The sequence below is a fragment of the Octopus sinensis genome, linkage group LG2 (genome assembly GCF_006345805.1).
Source record: "Octopus sinensis linkage group LG2, ASM634580v1, whole genome shotgun sequence".
NCBI classification, from domain to species: Eukaryota; Metazoa; Mollusca; class Cephalopoda; order Octopoda; family Octopodidae; genus Octopus; species Octopus sinensis.
In genome coordinates, this window is record NC_042998.1 from 178,726,650 (window position 1) to 178,752,957 (window position 26,308).

The following is a 26,308-nucleotide window of genomic DNA, read 5'->3' on the forward strand; positions in this document are numbered from 1 at the left end:
TTAATAAAATGACTTTTATACTAAACTATAACAGAAACTTTGCTAATATCTAGTACAATGGTTTTCCTTTCGTAAATGTTTTACACAGTAAAAGAATATATGTAAGCTGTCATTATCATGATCATCATCGTTCTAACATCTACTTGCGTAAGTCAGACAGAATTTGTTGAGGCCAATTTTCTATGGCTGGATACCCTTCTTGTTGCTAGTCCTCACCTAGTATTAGTTGTGAATGTAAAATGTAAATAGTATATGTTAAATTTAAAATAGAGAGCCATTCTTATTAAGAAATCAGAGCAGGAATATGCATCAAAGAAATTAAGTTATGTTTGGCAAATGATCACAACACTCAACTGGAGAGATAGAAAGCAGGTAGAAAAAACAGGGATCAAGAACAGGGGGGAAGTCAGTACCCTTTTGATACCAAACCACCTGAGAATACTTCTGGTTCTATGATCCAAACTTCTTTTGTTAATATGATTTAAATGAAAACTACCCATCAAAATTTCATGTTAATTTCTTCCGGATATCAGCTTAATAAGAACAAAGTAATTGAAAATTTTCTTTGATATTTTCAAAATTAAATGAAACAAAGGCAACATATTTCAAAAGAATATGGTAGCAAAAGGATTGACTGGTTTTTCAGTAATAGAAATTATTAACATGGAACAATTTCTTCATGTTTTGTTTGACTTGCAGCTGCAGATATTTTGATTAATCCCCTGAGAGAGCTTTTTTTTTTATAAGTGAATGGCTGCATGTGGAATATATAGAAGAGAAGAAAAGAATGAAATAGAATGATTTCTTTTAAACTTTTGGAAGTCTAATCTCTGAATGATCAGATGTGAATGATATTCTCTACCATCGTCAGCATAGGATTGATCACGATTAATTGGCTGTCTTTAACAACCAGAATGTATGAGGTAAGGGCTGGGGGTTCATTTATAAACACAATGAAAATATATTATGAACAGACAAAAGGAAAATAATCTTATAAAATCCAAATAACAATATCACTTCATCACAAATGTTTCCGATTATAAGTGAGAACTGACCAGTTGCTAATTGTGGGCGATTTCTTTCAGATATTGAATACTGTTTATATGCAGTCAATTGTAGAGATTATAAGTGGATAGTTTCAAAACTTAACTGTTTAAGATGAATAGGACATGAAGTACACTTGCTTTTCAAGGAAGTGGAAATAGCTAACAGAACTAGCTGATTTGAACGCCAGCTATTTCAAGTGACTTACAATATAAAACAATATTCACTAACAGGTTTAAACCAAAATTTCAACAAAAATGCAAAGCTTAAAAGATTTTCCAATATACATAAATTACCCTATAAAATTTTGTAATCCTGCTAAACCAGCTGGAGAAATAAAAGAAATATTTAACGAGTTTTCAAAAAAACAAAAAACTAGTTTACAAGTTTGAAAATAATACTTCATGAATAATGATATAATTTGAAGAGAAACTGCAACAGCCAGTCATTATTTCATCTATCCAATACTATCCCCTCAACCTATATTACCATCACTAATGCCATCCTTACTAGTTACACTCTCAATTCTCTACATGAACGACCTACTTGCTATCACTTCTGACAACATGCACTGCTTTATAGCTGATATTACCCTTCATTCCTTCTACACAAAGCTTAAACACCTCTAGCCAGAAATACACAGCCTCCAAGAACCTTGAAAACGCCCTTTAATAGGGAGACATACCAACCTAATAACCTTAAAGAACCTAAAGATTCAACCATTAGGGGTATATAAGATTGAGTTTTGCATGTTATCCTCTCTAATCATTACAAAACTATAGACATCAAAAGAAGGCTAGAGATTCAATTACCAATATGCTTTAACCATAAGATTACAAACACAATGTTTTTTACCTCACACTCTTCTATCAATACTACAATGGTCTTGATCTTCTGGCCTAAATGGTAAATGTTCTCTTATCAGGTCCACTCCTGTAATCCATCTTCTCATCTACCCCCTACCATGTCTCACTTTCCAGACTTTGCACAAGTTTTTAAGTCTTTTATTGTCAAGAGACTTGAAAGACTTAAAATCCATTGCACAAGTAAGGTGAGGGTTGGCAATGAGTATAGCAAAGAATTTCAGGTTGAAGTAGGGGGTTTGCCAAGGATCAGTCCTCAGCCTCCTATTGTTCATCATTGACCTCCAGGCAATAACAGAGGAATTCAAGACAAGCTACCCTGGAAGCATCTCTATGCTCTAATAGTTGAGTCACTACCAGAACTGAAAAAGAAGTTTCAGGTGTGAAAACAAAGTGTAGAATTGAAGGGCCCTAGAGTTAACCTAGCAAAAACCGAAGTCTTAATAAGTAGGAGGGTAGACAAATTGCAAGTCCCTTCAGGTAGATGGCCCTGCTCGATCTGTAGAAAAGGCATAGGTAGAAACTCCATAAAATGTACCTGGTGTAAGCTATGGGCACATCAGAAGTGCAGCAATATCAAAGAAAGGTTATCTTGGAAGATAGTTTTGGTATGTGGCAGATACACAAGTGCAATAAACACCGAAGATGTACAGAAAACAGATTCCATCACTTGCCAGAGGAAAAAACTAGAAGTAGTTGATAGCTTCCATTACCTAGATGACCACATCAGTAGCAGGGGTAAATGCTCTGACAGCGTAACTGCTAGAATAGGAATAGCCTGGCCAAGTTCAGAGAGCTCCTTCCTCTGCTGGCAACAAAGGAACTCTCGCTCAGACTGAAAGGTAGACTGTATGATGCCTGTATGCGAACAGCCATGCTACATGGCAGTGAAACATGGGCTGTGACTGCTGAGGACATGTGTAGGCTTGAAAGAAATGAAGCTGGTTATGTTCTGCTGGATGTGTAATGTCAGTGTGCATACACAACAGTCTAAGTGCCCTTAGAGAAAAGTTAGACATAAGAAGCATCAATTGTGGTGTGCAAGAGACACGACTGTACTGGTATCATCATGTGATGCATATGGATGAGGACAGCTGTGTGAAGAAGTGTCACACCCTAACAGTGGAGGGAACCTGTGGAAGAGGTAGACCCAGGAAGACATGGGATGAGGTGGTGAAGCACAGCCTTCGAAAGTTACAGCAATGGGGGTTGGCAACAAGAACCTGATCTATGTGTCTTTAGGTACAAGAAAATACAGGAGGATCAGTTAATTATGATTTTATTCGACATATTTCCCTCTCAGATTTACACACTTATAGCAACGGTCCTCCAGTTTTTCTAAGCCCAGTAAAACAACTTGGAAGGTTAGGCCTCCAACTAGACATTTTTGTGAGACCCCTAAAGCTAACACCTTTCCAGCATCCCCGCATACAAACAGAACATCATCATCATTTTAACATTATCATGTTTACACATGGATCAGGTTCTTGTTGCCAACCCTCATTGCTGTAACTTTCAAATGATGCCACCCCACTGGCAATGCAAACAGGCTAATATTAACCCCTGAATGGTAGACCAGTCCATCTACAAATAACTCTAGTTTTGTTTAATAAGCACCTTTATTATATCTCATGCTGCAAAGCAGAAAACTTAGAGACACCACTAAGAAAGGCTGCTCAAGAGAATGAATAGAAGGAGAGTTAACCAAATGTTGACTCAACAGAGGGACCAGCTATCCGAATTGGCAGTACCCTGGTAGATATAGCAACTAAGGGTATGAAGACAGAGAAAGCCCCCAGCCCATCAGGAATCACTGATGAGATGCTTAAAATATCTGGTGATGTTAGTTATAGTCTAACGACCCTTTAAGTTAACCAGGTGATACACAAAGGAATCATACCCAATGACTGGTGTAGCAGCACCATAGTCAACTGCCACCTTAGATAAAAATAATTACAGAGAAGAAAAGAATGTCAAATGAAGTGTATATATATATATATATATGAGACCCCCTTCGGTCATGACTGGCCATGAGACTGCACATAGAAAGTTACCCTCAAAGGCACATGTCCGGGCAAGGTTGTTTATGGAAGACCAGCAGTCGCCCATGCATATCGGGCCTCTCCTCTCCAAGCCACCAGTGTTATCCAAGGAAAAGGCAAAGGCCGATGCAGCTTGGCACAGATGAATGAACTGGAGCAACATGAAATAAAGTGTCTAGCTCAAGAACACAACACGAAGCCTGGCTCAGGATTCAAACTCACAACCTCACGGTCATAAGCTTGACACTCTAACCACTGAGCCATGTGCTTTCACAAATATATATATATATATATATATATATATATATATATATATATATATAATATATATATATATACACACATATATATACATATTATATCTGTATATATACATATATGTATATTTATATATATATATATATATATATATATATATATATACATATAAAAATATATATATATATATATATACATATATGTATATATACATATATATATAAATATACATATATATATAAATATACATATATATATATATATACTTACATATAAAAATATATATACATACATAAATATATATATACATATTGTATTTCGAAATGGTCATTTACCTAGTTTAGCCAATAAAAACACACGCACTATATATATTTGGTGTTACTTTGCTTCATTGTTATTTATTTTTTACATTAATCTTAATCTTATTTCGGCCAGAGTTCTTTCGTCACACTCCTGTGACCGCATCAGTGGTCCTTTGCTTTCTTCTTTCTTATTTGTGTGTCTCTCCTTACTAACCGTCAGCCATTTTGTACAATATATATATATATATACATACATATATATACATATATATATAAACATACATATATATATAAACATACATATATATACATACATTCATATATATTCATACATATATACATACACACACATGCCCACACACACACACACACACACACGCACACACATGATAGATCGTTAGCCACTACACACATTTTTTTCTCTCCTTGTTTTTTATGTGTCCCTTTCTATAGAAGAGCGTAGGCTTGAAACGTAAAGACTTTTTCTATTCCTGAGCGTTATACTAATACATCTGTTTGTTTTGTACACCACCTGTCTTCGTCTTTTGTTTTTTTCGTAAACTCTCCCCACAAATAATATATATATATATATATATATATATATATATATATATATATATATATATATATATATATGTATATATTGTATCAGACTGCCAAAAGAGAGCTAGGAGACAGGTTTATTTAGCCAGAGGGAAGCAGATAAGAAAAAATTTGCCAATGTTCTGCGCCGTGAGGACCAAAGACTGGAGGTGTTTCGTGTTGCAAGACAGTGTGTGAGAGAGAATCGTGATGTGGTAGGAGAGAAGTGTGTTCGCATGGAAGATGGTTCACTTGCGCTAAATGAGGATGCAAAGAGAGAGGTTTGGAGATGCCACTATGAAAGGTTGCTGAATGAAGAAAATGAATGGGATAAAGAGAGTCTGCCGAATGTTGACCCAACAGAGGGACCAGCTATCCGAGTTGATAGTTCCGTGGTAGCTAAGGCAATTAGAAGCATGAAGACAGGGAAAGCCCCAGGCCCATCAGGAATCACTGCAGCAGATGCTCATAATGTCTGGTAGTGTCGGCTATAGCCTAGTCACCCGTATAGTTAATCAGGTGATACACAAGGGGTCATACCCAATGACTGGTGTAGCAGTATAATAGTCAACTGCTACAAAGGTAAAGGTGATGCCCTAGATACAAATAACTACAGAGGTATCAAGCTGTTGGACCAGGTGATGAAGGTTACGGAGAGGGTCATAGCCCAACTAATTAGAGAGAGAGTTAGTTTAGATGAGATGCAGTTTGGGTTTGTGCCAGGGAAAAGTACTACTGATGCTATATTCCTGGTAAGGCAGCTGCAGGAGAAATACCTAGCCAAAGATAAGCCCCTGTACCTGGCTTTTGTTGACATGGAGAAAGCCTTCGACAGGGTCCCCCGATCCCTTATCTGGTGGGCAATGAGGAAACTAGGGATAGATGAATGGTTAGTGAGAGCTGTGCGGGGCATGTACAGGGACGCCGCTAGTAGGGTGAGGGTTGGAAATGTGTAGTGAAGAATTCCGGGTAGAGGTAGGAGTCCACCAAGGCTCAGTACTCAGCCCCCTCCTATTTATCATAGTCCTCCAGGCAATAACGGAGGAATTCAAGACAGGATGCCCTTGGGAGCTCCTCTATGCTGATGACCTTGCTCTAATTGCTGAGTCGCTATCAGAACTGGAGGAGAAGTTTCAGGTGTGGAAACAAGGATTAGAATCGAAGGGCCTCAGAGTCAATCTAGCTAAAACCAAAGTCGTAATCAGTAGGAAGGTAGACAAATCACAAACACCTTCAGGTAGATGGCCCTGCTCGATCTGTAGAAAAGGTGTAGATAGAAACTCTATAAGATGCACCAAGTGTAAGCTATGGACACATAAGAGATGCAGCAATGTCAAAGGAAGGCTAACTAGGAAGATGGTTTTTGTATGTGGCAGATGCTCAGGAACAATAAACACTGAAAATGCTCTGAGACCAACTTCCGTCACTTTCCAGGGAGAAAAACTAGAAATAGTTGATAGTTTCCGTTATCTAGGTGACCAAGTCAGCAGCGGGGGCGGGTGTGCTGAAAGTGTAACTGCTAGAGTAAGAATAGCTTGGGCAAAGTTCAGAGAGCTCTTACCTCTGCTGGTGACAAAAGGCCTCTCGCACAGAGTGAAAGGCAGACTGTATGATGCGTGTGTACGAACAGCCATGCTACATGGCAGTGAAACATGGGCCGTGACTGCTGAGGATATGCATAAGCTCGCTAGAAATGAAGCCAGTATGCTCCGATGGATGTGTAATGCCGGTACTCACACTCGGCAGAGTGTAAGTACCTTGAGAGAAAAGCTGGACCTAAGAAGCATCAGTTGTGGTGTGCAAGAGAGACGTTTGCGCTGGTATGGTCATGTGGCGAGAATGGATGAAGATAGTTGTGTGAAAAAGTGCCACACCCTAGCGGTTGAGGGAACCTGTGGAAGAGGCAGACCCAGGAAAACCTGGGACGAGGTGGTGAAGCACGACCTTCGAACTTTAGGTCTCACTGAGGAAATGACTAGAGACCGAGACCTCTGGAAGTGTGCTGTGCGCGAGAAGACCCGGCAGGACAAGTGAGTCCATGACCCGTGGCCTTCTACATGGGATGGAGCCAGCCTACGTATGCATACCTTCCCTTCTGGGACACAAAACTCTACTTGTGAAGACGTGATGAGGCAAGTGAGGATCAGAATCGAAATCGATCAATGGAAATTGCGGATGTGCTACCAGTGCCGGTGGCATGTCAAAACTCTGCTTGTGAAGACCCGTTGAGGCAAGTGACGATCAGAATCGAAATCGATCAATGGAAATCGATCAATGGAAATTGCAGATGTGTTACCAGTGCCGGTGGCATGTAAGAGAACTTTCCGTTTCGCGACCGTTGCCAGCACCGCCCCGTTTCGTGTCCGTTGCCAGCCTCGCCTGGCCCTCGTGCCGGTGGCACATAAAAAGCACCATCCGTTCGTGGCTGTTTGCCAGCTCTGTCTGGCACCAGTGCGGGTGGCACGTAAAAAGCACCCACTACACTCACGGAGTGGTTGGCGTCAGGAAGGGCATCCAACCGTAGAAACACTGCCAGATTTGACTGGGCCTGATGAAGCCTTCTGGCTTCACAGACCCCAGTAGAACCGTCCAACCCATGCTAGCATGGAAAACGGACGCTAAACGATGATGATGATGATGATGATGATGTATATATATGAGATATATACGAGTACCTCATGTTCATCTACCTATTACCTCAATCCACTTGAGTAATATAGGTAGAATGAGATATTTTTATCTATTGGCTGAAACAGCTGTAAGTTATTTTACCAATTTATATTCATGTTTTTTCATAATAATAACTGATATCCTTATATATTACTATATCTTATATCTTATATGTAAAGAATAATATGCTTTATGTTATTATAATTATAAGTTTAATAAATAAATAAGTTAACATTTTAATGTCCAAAAGTTGATGAACCACCTATTGTTCTCCTCCATTTTCTTATTTGCTGTATATATATATATATATATAAACCATTAAGTGAAGTGGTATGGGAAATGAACATATATTTATTTAACCAGATGACTTCCATAGGGCTACACCTATTTCACAACATTCTTCATGTAGTATTAATTTCAGTATTGGAGAAATTTTGCACACATATTTGCATTAGTGTGTACATTCATCATTATACAATCAAATATTCATAAACCAAAGCTAGCGTACATATTAACGCAAACATGTACACATAATTTCTTTCATACTGAAATTAATACTACATGAAGAAGGTTACAACTAAATCAGTAATTGCAGGTTGCACCTGGGTCTCAGCATTTGGTAGCCACCAGTATTGTAGCCACTTGCTGCTGGTATCTGCAAAGCTGGTTATGCCTCATGCATTCTGGTCATAAGATATAGTTGGCCGATGCACTGGATGCAATGCGCTTATCATACTGCAATCAGCATACTTAAGCTGCAACAGCAACTTCTGCTCATCACTAGCTGGTGCTTGTGAGTCAAAATATGTGGCATCACATCCTTCAATTTTGGTGATTCTGAAACTACAACCAGTATTGATGTTAACAGAAGAATGAAAGGCATAGTAACAGTTTGTGTAGAGAAATGAAACTACTTTCTATTTTTTTAAACCATCCTTACTGCCATATAAAAATAAGACTAGAGAGACATAGCCTACGAATATTCAATTTATATTCCTATGAAACAGCCTTAATTATAACAGAAGGACCCTGTTTTTTAATAATGAATGCCCTCTTATAGTATTCTGAAGAACTTTTATTATTGAAACGAATTATTATTAAAGTTCTTTCATAAAGAGCTCCAACATGTGTTAATTAAACTAGATCTCTAACTCCAATACTCACACTTCCCTTCTTTCTTATCAACCAAATACATCCAGCCATTTTTATACCTGCCTACTCAGTCTACATCTACAAAAATCCAGATGTTTCTTTGGCTTTCTCCACCACTTTTAAATAAAAGGCAAAGACTCCCTTCAGTTATGAATGACTGTAGGATTGCACCTAGAAATTTTCATTCCAAGACACAAGTCCAAACAAGGTTGTTTATGGAAACCAGCAGTCACCCATGCATACCAACCTCCCCTCTCCAAATCACTGATGTTATCCAAGGGAAAGGCAAAGGCCAATACAGCTTAGCACCAGTGATGTTGCAACTCATTTCTGCAGCTGAGTGAACTGGAGCAATGTGAAATAAAGTGTCTTGCTCAAGGATACAACACACAACCCGGTCCAGGCATCAAACTCACTACCTCATTATTGTGAGCCCAATGTTCTAACCAGAGCTTTGTGCTTTCACCAATCTTAAATAATCCCCCAGATATTCAGGTACATATCAAATGCATCAAATTAATCTAACCTTCTTCACATAACCCAATCATTATGAGACTCTCCCCATGTTAGGAGTCTGGACACATCGCTTGTTGGACACAAAGAAAATCAACATACCAGCTGAACCTTGAGTAGAGTGCTATCATAATCTCTTTCAATATCTGATTGGTTGGTTGCATTAAGCATTGATTTGTCTGAAAAATATGGGTTTAAGGAGAAATTCATGATGAAGATTCACTTTAAGCATATCAGATAAATATTTTTTGAACAGATAAAATTTCCAAGAGGATAAAATGGAGACTGGCAGTGAAGCAATAGCTGTTTAGAAAAAAAAGCTTAAATTATTAATATTGCTAGTGTACAAGGAAGTACATAGTGAGTCTATGTTTAAATATTTCTTAGCTTCACAATAGTTTCAAGAGATCATGTCAACATCTTATCTCATATTATCTCCAACAGACATTTTGTGAAGTAAAGTGGAAAAACAGGTGGACTTATTTTATTAAAGAAACTAATGTTGACCATCAAAGAAGGCTGCTGTCCCAAATATCTCCCCTCCTTGTGGCCCACAAATATATCTTACTTGACAAACATTACTTATTTTATTAACCTAGAAAGAGGTGAATGGCAAAGTTTATCACCAAGTGATTTAAATGCAAAACAATGATAAATCTGTATAGATATTGTAAAGCATTCATGCACTTCTGTTATACATGGAAAAATGCAAAGAAAATTGGTCAAATCCTGATGAAAAGCTTGTTGAAAACACAAACTGTTGGGCTTGAGAAAAGAAAACAGTCACTTCCCCAACATTTGCCTTCAGCCTAAATTGTAGTCTTTGCATATATACTAGCATTAATATTTTCAAAGCAATCAAAACCTGCCAGAAAAGGATGTCTTTGTACATATTTAATCTATAATCATTGCAAAACAAGGTAGAAAACCATAGATCTCAACTCAAATCTTAATCCACCTAATCAGAGGAAACAAAACTAAAATATAGCCTTTAAAAAAACTTCTAAAGAGGCATAAACATTTATCGTAGAATATGGTGAAATAATAAAAACGTTAGCTTTCTTATAATTTTAGAATAAAATCATATAATCATGTGAAATTTTGATATGATACTGTAAGTACAAGATGTTACACAGCTCAAACATTTTTGTTCTTTTGACAGTACCACGGTCATTTATATTCTTGTCAATCTAATTGTAATTGAATACTAAGACAGAGCTCAGTGCTGTGACAATATAATCAATAAATGTTGTATTATGTTACAGTGCTGAGGTGAAACCACCAATAGACCTGGAGAATGCAACAAGAATCTAATTCAATATATCACTCTTAGAAGATGGATAATCTCACCCTTCACAAAATCAGTATAGATAATCCCCCAGTAATGACTACATACATCTGATTAAGAAAATTTAAACAAGTAACTGTCACAAATTCATAAATTAAATATGCTATTATATAAAGAAAGAAAAATAATGTTGTGTGATTCATTGAAATATAACATTGACAAGCAATTCATGAGAAATGGACAAAATGTAATTATTTCCACAAAATGAAAATACTTTTATTGTATTTTTTTGTTGTTGTATATCTTCGTATGATATTATTAAATACATGCTGGAATCTGTACAAACTGTGGGTATAACAAAATCTCAAGACCTAAGACACACACACATCAACATCTTCCACCATCTGATAACGCGGTTATAATAAATATGCTAAAGAATCCAGTATGCCATCACATATGCCAAGGTCATATGACTCTGAGATGCATAGTCAAACACAACTGAAAGGTACTTCTCTCTCTTTCTCTCTCTCTCCATCACACAAACAGACATGCACTTTAGAACTATGGTTGCTGGGGAAAGTGTAATGGCAAAAGCAATTTTTTTTTTTTGATGATCCAATGGAAAAAGAAAATATCAACAGAATTGTACTTTAAAACTCAGTGCTTCGATATTGATCAACATATATTCTAAAAATTTATTGATAAAATATTGGTGGTCAACTGTGATTACTTCTCAAGCTATTTCTAATCATTAAAAACAAACACTCATACATGCCAATTATTCTCTTTAAGGTCCCTCAAACTAATAGCTTCTATCTGTAAACAGTTGATGATAATTAAAATATAATTTACTAATGAAATGAATTTTAAAATTTCAGTTTTCGTAATATATATATGTGTGTGTGTGTGTGTGTGTGTGTGTGTGTGTGTGGAGGCACAATGGCCCTGTGGTTAGGGCAGTGGACTCGCAGTTGTAGGATCTCGGTTTCGATTCCCAGATCAGGCGTTGTGAGTGTTTATTGAGCAAAAACACCTAAAGCTCCACAAGGCTCCGGAAGGGCTGGTGGCGATCCCTGTTGTACTCTTTCACCACAACTTTCTCTCACTCTTTCTTCTGTTGTCCTACTCACTTAGCCAGCAGAGTGGCGTCATTTGAAGGCTAAAACAATGCAAAGCGCATTGTGAGCAGCAATATATAGCAACATCTGATAGCCTGGTTGGTCAAAATCTAGCCCAATGTGATAGAGAGAAAAAGGAATGAGGTAGAAATATGTTAAAGAGATTATCATCATTACCCAATATATTTGTGGGGGCGGATATACACCTTTGTCTTGGTATCATGTACTGGTTGTAAACAAGCAGGCATAGCTGTGTGGTAAGAAGCTTGCTTCCCAAATACACGGTTCCAGGTTCAGTCCCACAGCATGACACCTTGGGCAAGTGTCTTCTACTGTAGCCTTGTGCTGACCAAAGCCTTGTGAGTGGATTTGGTAGATGGAAACTGTAAGAAGCTTGTCATATATATATATATATATATATATATATATATATATATACACACACACACACACATCTATATATATATATTTGTGTGTTTGTGTTTGTCACCCTACCATCGCTTGAGAACCAATGTTGGTGTATTTACATCCCCATAATCAGCGGTTCGGCAAAAGAGACCGATGGAATAAGTACTAAGCTTACAAAGAATAAGTCCTGAGGTTGATTCGTTTGACTAAAGGCGGTGCTCCAGCATGACCGCAGTCAAATGACTGAAACAAGTGAAAGAATAAAAGCATCAACAGTATATAAGCAAAGTCGTTCATTTCCAACCTTCTTCAAAAAACATGTCTAGCCATGGGAAAATACTACTTTGCCTAGAAAGAGGTTAGGGTTAGCAACAGGAAGGGCATCAGGCTGTTGAAAATCTGCTGCAACAAAAATTCTGTCTCACCCATGCAAGTATGGAAAAGTGGAAGTTAACTGATGATGATGATGATGATGATGATAATGATTACAAATATAATTAAATTTTTATGTCCACTAATTTAGATAAAGCCTGACAACATGACATAAATAATTCATCAAATGTATATTAAAATTGTTTATTGTGGTTGAAAAGAAAAATATTAAAAAAAGATTAGGACAAAAATCTCAACTATTTAAATATTTTAAATGTCTTTTTGTGACTGCTTATTCATCATCATCATCATTTAACATCTGTTGTCCATGCTGGCATAGGTTGGACAGTTTGACCAGGCTGGCATGCTGGAAGGCTGCACCAGACTCCAGTCCGATTCGGCATGGTTTTCTAAGGCTGGATGCCCTTCCTAATGCCAACCACTCCAAGAGTATATTGGGTGCTTTTATGTGCCACCAGCACCAGTGCTACTTGCATGACACCAGGGTGCTTTTACATGCCACTAGCACAATACCAATTTGTGTGACACCAGTATCTGCCATGATTGCAATTTTGCTCAGCTTGGTGGGTCTTCTTCTCAAGCACAACGTAATGCCAAAGGTCTCAGTCATTGCCTCCCCAACACTCGAAAGGAACTCAGCCACTTTGCCTCCAAATTGAGAAGATTTTCTTTAAATTTCAAAAGATCATTTCAATTTGCTTTTTAAAAAAATGTGGGGGAGGGTGTCAGAGTAAAAAAAAAAAAAATACATAGAAAATTATTGGCAAATGATTAAATTAAAATTCTTAGTATGACAATATAAATAGACAAAAAATACATCTGGTCATACACATAAATGGTGAATGATTGTGGGAAAGATATTGGATGGTAGCAGACTTTTTAGGTGTAAAGACATGAACATGACATACATAGGGGAGACATCTAAGAGTATTGTGGAATGACTAAATGAACTTTTGAGACAATATGACAAAAAACAGTCCTCCATACTCTACCAACATGCCAAGGGCTAACATCAAGGCAACCTGGGTCAACTTGACATCTGCATTTTATTCAAGCACCCAAAGGACCCAACACTCAGACAAATACAGGAGTACATCATCATAAACTTCCCCAAAATTAAATCGGAAATATACGTAGTAGATATCACACCCCCATACCACAATTTATACAAGTAGAGTAGAATAGTTAGTGGGCTCTTATGTAGATAGATGTATGTATATGTGTGTGTGTGGGAGGTATATATATATATATATATATATATATATATATATATATATATATATGCACATGTATGTAAGCATATGGATAGGAAAGTAAACAAATAGATAGGTACATAGTTTATATGAACAGACAAGCACTCATACACACACATACAAATGAAAACTGAAACACATGACCATATATAGACACACACTTCACTCAAGGACACATATGGAGACACACATCCACACATATGGAGATATACATCTATACATACAAACATAGTAAATAGTTGCAAACCCCACCCCACACACACACACAGATATGCACACACAAGGACACAGAGGCACACACACACACACACACACACACACACGCAAAAACACACAAACACGGACACACAAACACATGAATATGCAGAATACATACATACAAATGTACACAACTATATACATATGCATGCACACAATCATGCATACACACGCATGCATACATATATGTGTATGCACACACACTGACCCACACAGATGTGCACAAACAAACAAAAAGAACATAGTGTGAATAATGGACAACAACTATTGAAAAGGTTGCAAGACGCAACAAAAATTTTTTTAAAAATAAAGAAGGAAATGAGTGGAAATTTTACCGGTGAGTGTGTTAAATTATAAGGCACTAAAAGAGAACAACTCACCCAAGACACAACAGAATATGCTTCAACACACAAACTCACATAAATAATCTTGCAAGGATTGTTATATTTTTAGAGAGACAACTAACTAAAAGAGAGGTTTTAAACAAAAGAAGCTCGTCTCTGCATTTGTCACTCTAGAGAATACCTTTAATAAGGCCCTAGAGAATATCTTTAACAAGGTCCTGAGGGGCACTGATAAAATTGCTAAAGAATGGTTTATATAAGCCAAGTACAAGGGAAATGAAAGCAAAGATAATGAATGTGAGAAATTTATTGTAAAATAGGTATCTATAGAGCCTTAACACTGCTCCGCCATAGTTTCCTATTTCTTACAGTTCTTGGGTTAATAAGATAGAAGTTCAAAACTAAATGCCCTTGAAAACTAGAATATAAAGAGACCAAATACCTAATGATCAATAATGAAAAAGATCAGTCACAGGAAACAGAAAATTACAGTGGCATCTAGGAAGTACCTTGTCCAGTATGTAAGGATGGAGTAGGTAAGAACTCAATACGGCATGCTTTAATCCAGTGGTTCTCAACCGGGATCCTTTTAAGATTGTTGCGAAAGCAACATTTTCCCAGGGCCCTGGGAAAATGTTGCTTTATTGGTATGTATTGTAAGAAACAGCTGTCTCTTTCTAACATTTTACATAGTTCAACCTAACACAAGTTAAAGTGTGAAAAACAAAATGGTAATTTTGAAAGAAGTTTTTATAAAACTAGATTTTAAACATCGAATGGTTATGGGGTTCACCAGAATAAAATAGTAATCAAAGGAGTCCATAGAGAAAACAAATGGTTGAGGACCCTTGGTCTAACAAAACAAAAGATGAAATAGAACTTCTGGAAAACTGACAGAGAAACTGGACTTCATACACATGTACAAGATGTACAAAAGTAGTGAACAAGAAATGAAGCCATTTAAATGGTCCTCAAGATGTATTTGATAATTTGATAGCTTCTATTTCTTACATGACCTAATTATATGACTATGATGTGAAAGTATAAAGCAGCGATTCCCAACCTGGGGTCTGCAGACACTTGGTGATCTGCAAAGGTAATACTGGGGGTTCTGTGAACTAAATTCAGAATTTTATATACAAAAGCTAGTTTATATTTATGTTTTTGATTTATTATTAGTGTTGCTTAATATGTTTTACTAAAATTGCTGCTTCTTTTCAGATATCAGAAAAAAGTAATTAAAATTCATTAAAATTACAGATCTATCAGACTTTCAAAGAGGTCAAATTGTTGGTGCTTGTATGGCAGGTGCTAGCGTAATGAAAACAGTCAAGATGTTTGGTCTATCAAGTAGTAGTATCTCAAAAGTAATGACAGCCTTTCAGAAAGAGGGAAAACCTCCTTGTTAAAACAAAACTCTGGAAGAAAACCAAATCTTTCAGATACAGACCGTCTGACTCTTACGCGAATTATTGGAAAGGATCACAAAAGTACAGCTCCCAATATTACTGTTTCATGACCATCTCGAGAACCCAGTTTTCACAAAAATTTTTCACCAGGAGCTGCACAAAGCCAGATTTCACAAGAAAACCACTACTTTCAAAAACAAATGTTGAAAAGTGTTTAGAGTGGAGTAAAAACCTACAAAATTGCTCCCGAGAGTAGTAGGAGAATGTTATTTTCTTGAATGAGTCATCCTTTACCTTATTTCTGACCATCGGCCGAGTATACATGTGGAGAAGCCAAAAGAAGCATTTGACCCAGACTACCTTCTTCCAGCTGTTAAACATGGAGGAGGATCTGTGATAATCTGGGGGGCAATATCTTGGAAATCTGCCGGCCCAATGGTTTCCCTTCGTGGCAGAATTAATAGTCAAGACTATTTAAGCATTTTATCTGACCAAATTCATCTTATGGTTGCGGAACTGTTTCTATATATATACATACATATATATATATATATATAAATATATATCTATACAATTACAATAGATACAGAGAAGTTGTTCAACTCAGGCAGACTATGATTGGTGTATACATATACGGATTTAATATGATAGAATTGTCTGAAACATATATTAACACATTCAGAATATAAAGATATAGAAATATAAAAATATATATGAATGTTAAAAATATGCAAGGTCAAATAAATATATCATCATCAGCAGCAGCAGCATCATTTAACGTCCGCTTTCCATGCTAGCATGGGTTGGACGATTTGACTGAGGACTGGTGAACCAGATGGCAGCACCAGGCTCCAATCTGATCTGGCAGAGTTTCTACAGCTGGATGCCCTTCCTAATGCCAACCACTCTGAGAGTGTAGTGGATGCTATTACGTGCCACCATCAGGTGGTATTGGCAACGTTCACAGTCAAATGGTGTTTTTATGTGCCACCTGCACAGGAACCAGTCCAGCAGCACTGGCAACGACCTCACTTGAATGTTTTTTCACGTGCCACCAGCACAAGTGCCAATAAGACAATGCTGGTAACGATCACGCTCAAATGGTGCTTTTTACATGCCAGATGAATGAATGATGAGTGGTTAAAACTAGAGAAATTTCTTAGCTTAGCTGGGCATTTCATGCAGTATAATAGTGTCAGCAATGGAGCAAGCAATGTGAAAGTTTGTATGAAAAAAGTTTTTAAACATTGAATGTATTGTAGAAAGACCCATAACCAATTTACTGCACATAAATTTCAACAACAAAATCTTAAATGTTGAGAACCACTGATTTAAAGTCTTTCTAGCAGCTGTGAATTTGAAAAGATTCATTAATTGTATTTGAAGGATTTCAATACATGATGTATGCCAAGGTCAACAATAACGTGTCACAAACAGGTGGGAGGTCTTAAAGCTATTAACAAGCTATTTCAGTCATTTCATTGAAGCAGTCATTAAAAGTGCCTCCCTCAGCTGTTTTCTGGAGACGATCAAGTTTTAAAATATTTCATTTCTTTTTCAGTAATCTTTATGAACTTATAAAGTGTCTAAGGGAATTTATGGCTTATTTTTATGGCTGCCATATAATAAAGGTGATTTCTTTTCACCTGCAATATCAAATGCGCATAAAGAAATCATAAAGAAATCTATCATTATTACTATTACATTATTATTAGACGTATCCTTATTGCTATCCCACTGAGGACACAAGTAAGCTTGCTTCATAACCATGTTTCCAAGCTTCTTGGGCAAATACATTCTATCATAACCTCAAAAACTGTGTGGAAGCTCACAGTGTGTGTGTGTACATGATATATATATATATATATTGTCAATAATAATAAGGGTAAAATTAATTAATTAGTAATTAATAATTTTACCAAGTCTTTATATATATATATATATATATATATACACACACATATATACACACACACACATATGAAGGCACGCTGACAAAACGCCACTCCTCTAAATGGAAACCTTGCTTGTCATTCTGGTTTTGTAGCATGAAGTAAAGCTGTCCTTGCCATCCACTCAAGAAAACACATAGTAAATGATCCACAAGCACTAAACCAAGTCCTCAACTTGTTCCAGTTGCTAAAAGGTTTGCAAGGCACCAGCAGGCCTCAAGAGATATGTTCATGTTCACAGAACATGATAACTGCTTTATTTTACTGAACCCTCAATTGTTATTCACAACAAAAGAATCCATCACACACACACACTTACTCACACACGCATGCATACAATCATCCATATATACATGTATATAATTATCATTATCATCATTGCTTAATGTCCAATTTGCCATGCTTGTTTAATTCAGAGGATAACTGTGTTGAGCCAAATTTTTCAACACCCACATGCTATTCCTGTTGCTAATTCTTACCTGTTTCCAAGTGAAGTAATATTTCCTGAAGTGTATCAAACCACAAACAGCCCAGAGTATCGCAAACAGAGTATTGCTTTCCCAGAGTATCGCAAACAAACAACACTCTTAGTATGAACACTGATTCTTTATTTACAATATTTATGGCTCTCTGTCGGTTTCAATGACAAGGGTCCCATTTGATCCAGTCAACAGAACAGCCACCTCATGAAATTAATGTGTAAGTGGCTGAGAACTCCACAGACACATGTACCCTTAACATGGTTCCCTGAAAGTCTCAGTGTACAACTTAGTTTTCCCAGCACATGTTACAATCAGCCACATCAAAACAAAAGGAATACATACTCACACACTGATACACACACAAGAGACTTCTAGTTTCTATCTACCGAATTTCACTTACAATGCACTGGTCAACCTTGGACTACTGTAAAAAAACTCCAGCTGATATTGTCCATGCAGTGGGAATGAACCCTCAATCACACAATCCCAAAGCGAACTCCATAACTATACAGCCATATCTATATATATTAGCAACACAGGCAGTATTAATATTCAAGAAGTAAATATTTATCACCACTTTAACGTGGATGTTCTGTTAGAACAAATTATACTGTGAAAGTTTCCATGAGAGAGACCCACACATTGGTTTTTAGTGCAAAACACACTTTGGTTTATACTGATAGTGGGGAGATAAATCCCCACCACCTCCAGCACCAAGACCACCAGATCACATAGTTTTGGTCTTCCTTGACCTTGTCAATGATGGACACTCAGCCACTAGAAAAAACAGTGATTCATCTCTGCCAGCAACTTATAAAAAAACAGAGCCAGAACAGACGCTGGTGTCATGATCAGCCAGTGGACTTGTTCAAAATATTTATTAGTGATAGTAGCAGCTTTAATACTGAGAGATAAAGAAACAGAGGTTCAAATTCGTCTGGCAGCAGTGAAGGAGTGGGTGGCGTGGGCAGCAGTGATGGAGAAGGTGGTGTGGGCATGCTCTTATCAGAGAAGTGGGTAGATAAGATAATTGAGGTAGACAGGGTATGTGATAGAGTTATTAAATTAAGACTTGTCATAGATAAATTAATAGTTACATTTATCTCCACCTATGCTCCCCAGACTGGGCTGGTTGATGACCAGAAGGACCAATTCTACAAGTTCCTTCTGCAGACTACCGCAATGACAAGTGACAGGCTGGCAACTTTAATGGACATGCTGGATAGCAGTCCAATGGATTCCATGGGGAGCTTGGTGGTTATAGCTTTGGCCCTAGAATTGAGGAGGGAACAAGGCTACTTGAGTTCTGTAATGCAAATGATCACATGATCTGCAACACTAACTTCAAAAAACCAGCCAGCCACCTAATCACTTATCAGTCTGGTGAGCACAAGAGCCAGATTGACTACCCCCTCACCAGGCAATGAGATTTTCAGATGCTCGCAAATGCAAAGTCACCCCAACATAGGCTACTAGTTAGTGACTACAGAATTAGGTCTAGAAAGGCTCAAAGAAATAAAACACACTGGAAAAGAAGATTATGGAAACACAAAGACCCAGCAAGCCATCAGATATTTAGAGATATTCTAGTGGAAGCTTTTTATGAAAGAGAAGAGTAGAAGGGGTCATATAGCTTAGAGGACAATTGGAAGTTTCTGCAGGACAATCTGCTGAGGACTTCAAAGCAAATCTGTGGCTGGTGCAAAGTCTGGAGGCCAAGGGTGGCATGGTGGTGGAACAATGAGAAAGACAGTGCCATAAAAGCAAAGAGACAAGCCTGGGAAGGCAGGAAAAAAGGTGGAAGCAGAGAATCCAGGAGGTAATCTATGTTTACATAGCAAAAAGGAATAGCAGAAGAGAAGAAGTTTGCCAATGTTTTACAGCACAAGGATCAGAGGCATGAAGTGTTCCAGACTGCAAAGCAGTGTGTCAGGGAGAATAGAGATGTGTTGGATGAGAAATATGTGCATATGGATAAGGCGGTGAGGTGGCAGAATCGTGAGCACGCCGGGCAAAATGCTTAGCGGTATTTCGTCTGCCGTTACGCTCTCAGTTCAAATTCCGCCAAGGTCAACTTTGCTTTTCATCCTTTCGGGGTCGATTAAATAAGTACCAGTTACGCACTGGGGTCAATATACTTGACTCAATCCGTTTGTCTGTCCTTGTTTGTCCTCTCTGTGTTTAGCCCCTTGTGGGTAGTAAAGAAATAGGTATATTTGCACTTAGTGTCTCAAAGAAGAAAGATGCATGGAAGTGTCACTATGAAAGGTTACTAAATGTGGAAAATGAATGGGAGGAGAGTCTTTCAAATATCAAACCAATTAAAGGACAAGCAATCAGAGTTAATAGCAGTATAAGAGATAAAGCAATTAAAGATATGAAGACAGTGAAAGCCCCTGAACCCTTGGGTGTCACTGCTGAGATGATAAGAATCCTCAGTGGTGTGGGATACAACCTAGTCACTTGCATTGTTAATCCGGTTATTCAGGAAGGCACCATCCCCACTGGCTGGTGCAGTAGTATTATAGTTAGCTGCTACAAGGGTAAAGGTGATGCTTTAGATAGAAACAACTAGAGATATCAAAGCACTGGACCAGGTCATGAAAGTTACAGAGAGAGCTATAGCTCAACTGATTAAAAATAGAATCAAACTAGATGAGATGCAGTTTGATTTTGTGCCTGGGAAGAGTACCATAGATGCCATCTTCCTAGTGAGACAGTTGCAGGAAAAGTATTTGGCCAAGAGTAAACCACTGTACTTGGTTTTTGTCGACCTGGAGAAAGCTTTTGACAGAGTCTCACACTCTGTTATATGGTGATCTCTAAGGAAGTTAGGAGTAGAAGAGTGGCTTGTTAGAGCTGTACAAGCCATGTACAGAGGGGCTGTCAGTAAGGTGAGAGTCAACCATGAATACAATGATGAATTTAGTGTAAAGTTAGGGGTTCACCAGGGCTCAGTTCTTAGTCCACTTTTATTCATCATAGTCCTCCAGGCTATAACAGAGGAATTCAAAACTGGATGCTCATGGGAATTACTATACGCTGATGACTTCGCTCTTGTTGCAGAATTGCAGAAGAAATTCCAGGTATTAAAGCAAAACCTGGAATCAAAGGGCCTTAAAGTTAAACTAGCTAAGACCAAAGTTGTTGTTAGCTAGAAAGCAGATAAGACTCTAATTCCATCAGGTAAATGGTACTGTTCAATCTGCACCATATGTAAGCTACGTAAGTAGATTAACAGATGAGGTCACCTTTGTGTGTGGCAGATGTGCAGGAACAATAAGCACTAAGAGCAGACTCTCTCAAATATCCAGGAGGCTCTCTTGAGGTAGTAGATAGTTTCTGTCACTTAGATGACCAAATTAGCAATGGGAGTGGATGCTCTGAAAATATTGTTTCTAGAATATGAATAGGATGGAGAAAGTTCAGAGAGCTACTACCTCTGTTGGCAACAAAAGGACTCTCTCTTAGAGTGAAAGGTAGATTGTATGATGCTTATTTACAAACAGCTATACACCATGGTAGTGAAACTTGGGCTCTAAATGCAGAGGACATGTGCAGAAAGAGAGAAATGAAGGCAATGTGCTCCGCTTGATGTGCAGAGTCAATGTGCATGAATGACAAAGCACAAATGTGTTGAGAGAAAAGTTGGGCATAAGAGGAATCAAATGCAGTATATGCTGGTTTGGGCATATGATGTGTATGAATGAAGATAGCTGTATAAAGAAGTGCTGGTTAGTGAAAGTGGATGACACCTGTGGAAGAGGGAAACCCAGGAAGACATGAGATGAAGTGGTGAGGACTGATCTCAGGATGTTGGAACTCACAGAGGAAATGACACTGAACTGAGATGTCTGGTGATAAACCTGATACTTACGTCCAGATTCAGTAATATTAAATGGATGGGAAATGAGCCTGGTCTTGAATAAATATGTCATTCTATTGCAAGAAACATTCTCAGCTTCGTTTCTTATTCTTCACACAGAAGTGAAATGAGAAAGTACAAAGGACTAGAATTAAATATCGTGCTCAGAGACATAGCATAATAAATGCAGGAGACATGGACTTGTGCTTCTCCCATTTGACAATTTTATTACAACATTCCAACAAATATCTTCAGTCATATTTGATGAAGCAGAGTTTTCTATGGCCAGATGTACTTCCTGTCACCAACCCTCGCCTACTTCCAAGCAAAGTAACACTTTCCCTTGTCTATTAAATAACAACCTAGACATGCTTTTGTAGAAGGATTGCAAACAAATAGCATGGGTTGTTATGAATGTAGCTTTTTGCTTACAATTGGGGCATACATGTCAAGGGAATAATACATATACACATGTGGCCGTTGCAAGCACCGCCCCGACTGGCCTCGTGCCAGTGGCACGTAAAAAGCACGATCCAATCGTGACTGTTACCAGCCTCGCCTGGCCCCCATGCTGGTTGCACGTAAAAAGGACCATCCGTCCGTAGCCGTTTGCCAGCCTTGTCTGGCACCCGTGCCGGTGGCACATATAAGGACCCACTACACTCACGGAGTGGTTGGTGTTAGGAAGGGCATCCAGCCGTAGAAACATTGCCAGATCAGACTGGGCCTGGTGCAGCCTTCTGGCTTCCCAGACCCCAGTTGAACCGTCCAACCCATGCTAGCATGGAAAGCGGATGCTAAACAATGATGATGATGATGACGACATGCTCACATTCTTATTGGCTTCTGCCAAATTTTTCTCACAAGGCATTGGTTAACCTGTGGCTACAGCAGGCACCAGAATTCTATCAGCACATGCCATGATCTTGTAGGATGCCAACAAAAAGTGTCTTATGTACACAACTTGATATAACTAGTTATAGATGAGCCTGTGAAAGAGTTTCTAGGTCATTGCTCAATCTGCTAGAAAAAGCAGCCAACTCTCTTCCAAGTCACAATCTTTTCTCATAAAGAAAAGGATACACTGGAATGATGCAATGTTAGATATATAGTATAGGATGTTCTTTTGATCATAGGCATGTTTGATCAGAACCAACCTAGGATTAAACAAGAACAACAACAGCATAATACACATAGTTATAATGCTGCCATATAACTAGGAAAATGATCTTTAAAGAAGACCAATAAACTGCTGTTGGTAGTTGACTTAAGAAAGATATAGCTACACTGACACTGATATTCACTAATAACAATATTGTAATTTACTTCGTGATTCACATTTTTTCTTTTAGTTCAAATCAATTTTTATCACTTTTGAGATGATAAAATATATATTGGTTAAACAGGAGAGGCGGGACAATTTTGCTGTAAAATGCCAAAATGACCAGATGCTTGAAATTGCAACTTGGTGATTAGTAACTTTGAATTTAAGCCCTAACAGATATGGGTACCAGATCTGTGGTTGTTCTAGAGAAATACATTTAAAACAAACCACTGAATATTCCCAAAGAGAATGGTAATAAAAAGGAAGTCAGTTGTAATACACATCAATGTCAAAAGATGTGTGTAAACAAGACATAATTAACAAGGAAGGTGCAGTCTAGCAAAAGCAATAAAATGATTAAAAATAGAACATTACTGCAGCCTGATACTTTTTCAGCCTTTTTTCCCCACTTCTGTTTAATAAAGGAAATGAATCATGATCATCGTTTAACGTCCGCTTTCCATGCTAGCATGGGTTTGACGATTTTGACTGAGGGCTGGCGAACCAGATGGCTGCACCAGGTTCCAATCTTGATTTGGCAGAGTTTCTACAGCTGGATGCCCTTCCTAATGCCAACCACTCCAAGAGTGTAGTGGGCGCTTTTTACGTGCAACTGGCACAGGGGCCAGTCAGGCAGTACTGGCAACGACCTCGCTCGAATCCTTTTACACATGTCACCAGCACAGGTGCCAGTAAGGCGACTTGGATGACTATGATAAAATGTATCAGTTGTTGGATAGGTTATTTTCTTTGTTGCTCTTTCTTAGATATTAGATTATAGTCATCAAGAAGTGCAGTTTAATTACCAACTTAATCCAAATGAAAGACAAAACCACGGCATTAAAAAAAAACCTCCAACTAAGAGGCATTATAATATATTTGATTTAAACAAAAGCAGTTTATGATCTAATTTGATAACAAGTAATATGTTCTTTCATAATAACCTGAAATGAATGCATACCAATGTGGCTGCTTCAGAATTATATAAAGATATACTTACAATCTGGACATTTCCATTCTGGCAGAGTTGAAAGTGCTAGCAATGGAATCATATATTCTATACTAGGTCCTTGGTAAAGGGGTAATCTGCATAAAGAATAAATATTAAAATGGTTATAAGAGAAATAAGTGTTGATTTTTCTTCTAAAGATAAATCAATAGATTCATCCATGTAAACAAGAATGAGAAAAGAATTTATTTATTTCATAAGCAGAAGGTCCTTTTTTCAATAGAAATAAATGTACAGTTAAACTCCAATCTAAAGTTATGCTGGCAGCCTGACACACCTGCATGATTGCAGGTGTAAATTCAGAGGTGCAGTCTTGCCACTCACAGTGACATGCAGATTCTGCCTGAGAATTACATAAAGAGTAAAGGGGTCCAAAGGCATGTGGCTTAATGGTTAGAGTATTCAGTTCATGATCGTAAGGTCGTAAGTTCAATTCCTGGCAATGCACTGTGCCCTAGAGCAAGACAATTTATTTCACATTACTCCAATTCACTCAACTGGTAAAAATGAGTAGTACCTGTATTTCAAAGGGCCAGCCTTGTCACACTCTGTGCCAACATGAATCTCCCTGAGAACTATGTTAAGAGTACACATGTCTGTGGAATGCTCACAGCCACATGCATGTTCATTTCATAGCAAGCTGTTCCATTGATCAGATCAACTGGAACCTACTTTGTCGTAACCAACACAGTGCCTGTTTAAAAGGGATCCATGGAATGTTCAACCACTTATACACTAATTCAATGAGAAGATAATCCAACTGATTGAACAAATGAATCCCCATCATCCAAACCAATGGATAACCATCTTTGTTGTACCCAAGACTCGTCCAACCAATTCTAGCTTACAAATAGAGACAATAAAATGTTGATAAAAAATCACAGTGATAGAAGGTGGTGAGCTAGCAGAATCATTAGCACACCGGGGAAAAATACTTAGTGGTGTTTCATCTGTCTGTATATTCTGAATTTAAATTCTACCAAGGTCAACTCTGACTTTCATCCTTTTGGGGTTGATAAAATAAGTACCAGTTGAGCTCTGGGGTCGATGTTATTGACTTAACTCCTCAGCCGAAGTTGCTGGCCTTATGCCAAAATTTGAAATCAATAATGACTGATTCGTAACAAATCCCTCCAGGGTTACTCCCAAGTCATTTTGATAGCCAGTGGGGCAGACATCACTAGAAATTCCAAAATATATTATAAAAAGAAGAACTAAAAATACAAAAAAAAAAAAACCATTTAAAGGTAAACACTCACCTAATGCCAATAACTGTTTGCAGAAGGCTACAACAACCAGACATTAGCATTGTTGTACATAAAAGTTTTGCTTTGAAATCTTCATCTGCCTGAGCACACACTAAATTAGCAACTGTAAGGGACACTGTTAGACTCCCAGATAAGGATAATAGTGCTTGCTGCAAAATCAAATATATATATAAAATACAAAATGGGACAAGAACGCAAAATATCAGGACAACTAGGTGAAACAAAAGGGGAAACAAAATATCCAGATAGACGATACAAAAAATCAAGGACAGGTCATTTGAAGCTTTCTATCCTCAGTCAAGAACCGGATCATCCTCGCAATTTCGGCTGACTAATCCTGAGATTGCTCCAATCTGGCCAGACCCAAGAAAAAAACTAAGCTAAGAGCATTAGATTCCTTGGAAGAAAGCATCAAATGTATACGAAAACAAGGAGAGAAAAACAGAGAATATTACATAAATATAAATACAAAATACAATAAAAATAATAATAATAACAGGACATAACAACA

General features: G+C 37.7%; 1 protein-coding gene and 1 long non-coding RNA gene across 8 annotated transcripts in view; one reads left to right on the forward strand and one right to left on the reverse strand.

Annotated features, from left to right (window-relative positions):
• Nucleotides 1-26,308, reverse strand: part of LOC115231993 (solute carrier family 23 member 1-like) — a 159,684-nt gene that overhangs the window by 21,433 nt on the left and 111,943 nt on the right. For all 7 annotated transcript variants that reach the window (XM_036500480.1, XM_036500484.1, XM_036500483.1 and 4 more), the window contains 3 exons: nucleotides 25,789-25,946; nucleotides 24,521-24,606; nucleotides 9,529-9,605 (listed from right to left, as the gene is read on the reverse strand). In XM_036500480.1, the coding sequence (XP_036356373.1) occupies nucleotides 9,529-9,605; nucleotides 24,521-24,606; nucleotides 25,789-25,946 (321 nt within the window). The remainder of the gene's footprint in view (nucleotides 1-9,528; nucleotides 9,606-24,520; nucleotides 24,607-25,788; nucleotides 25,947-26,308) is intronic.
• On the forward strand, nucleotides 12,953-16,895 carry LOC118762131. Its single transcript, XR_004997908.1, has 2 exons — nucleotides 12,953-13,017; nucleotides 16,766-16,895. It is a non-coding gene; the product is annotated as an uncharacterized LOC118762131 (long non-coding RNA).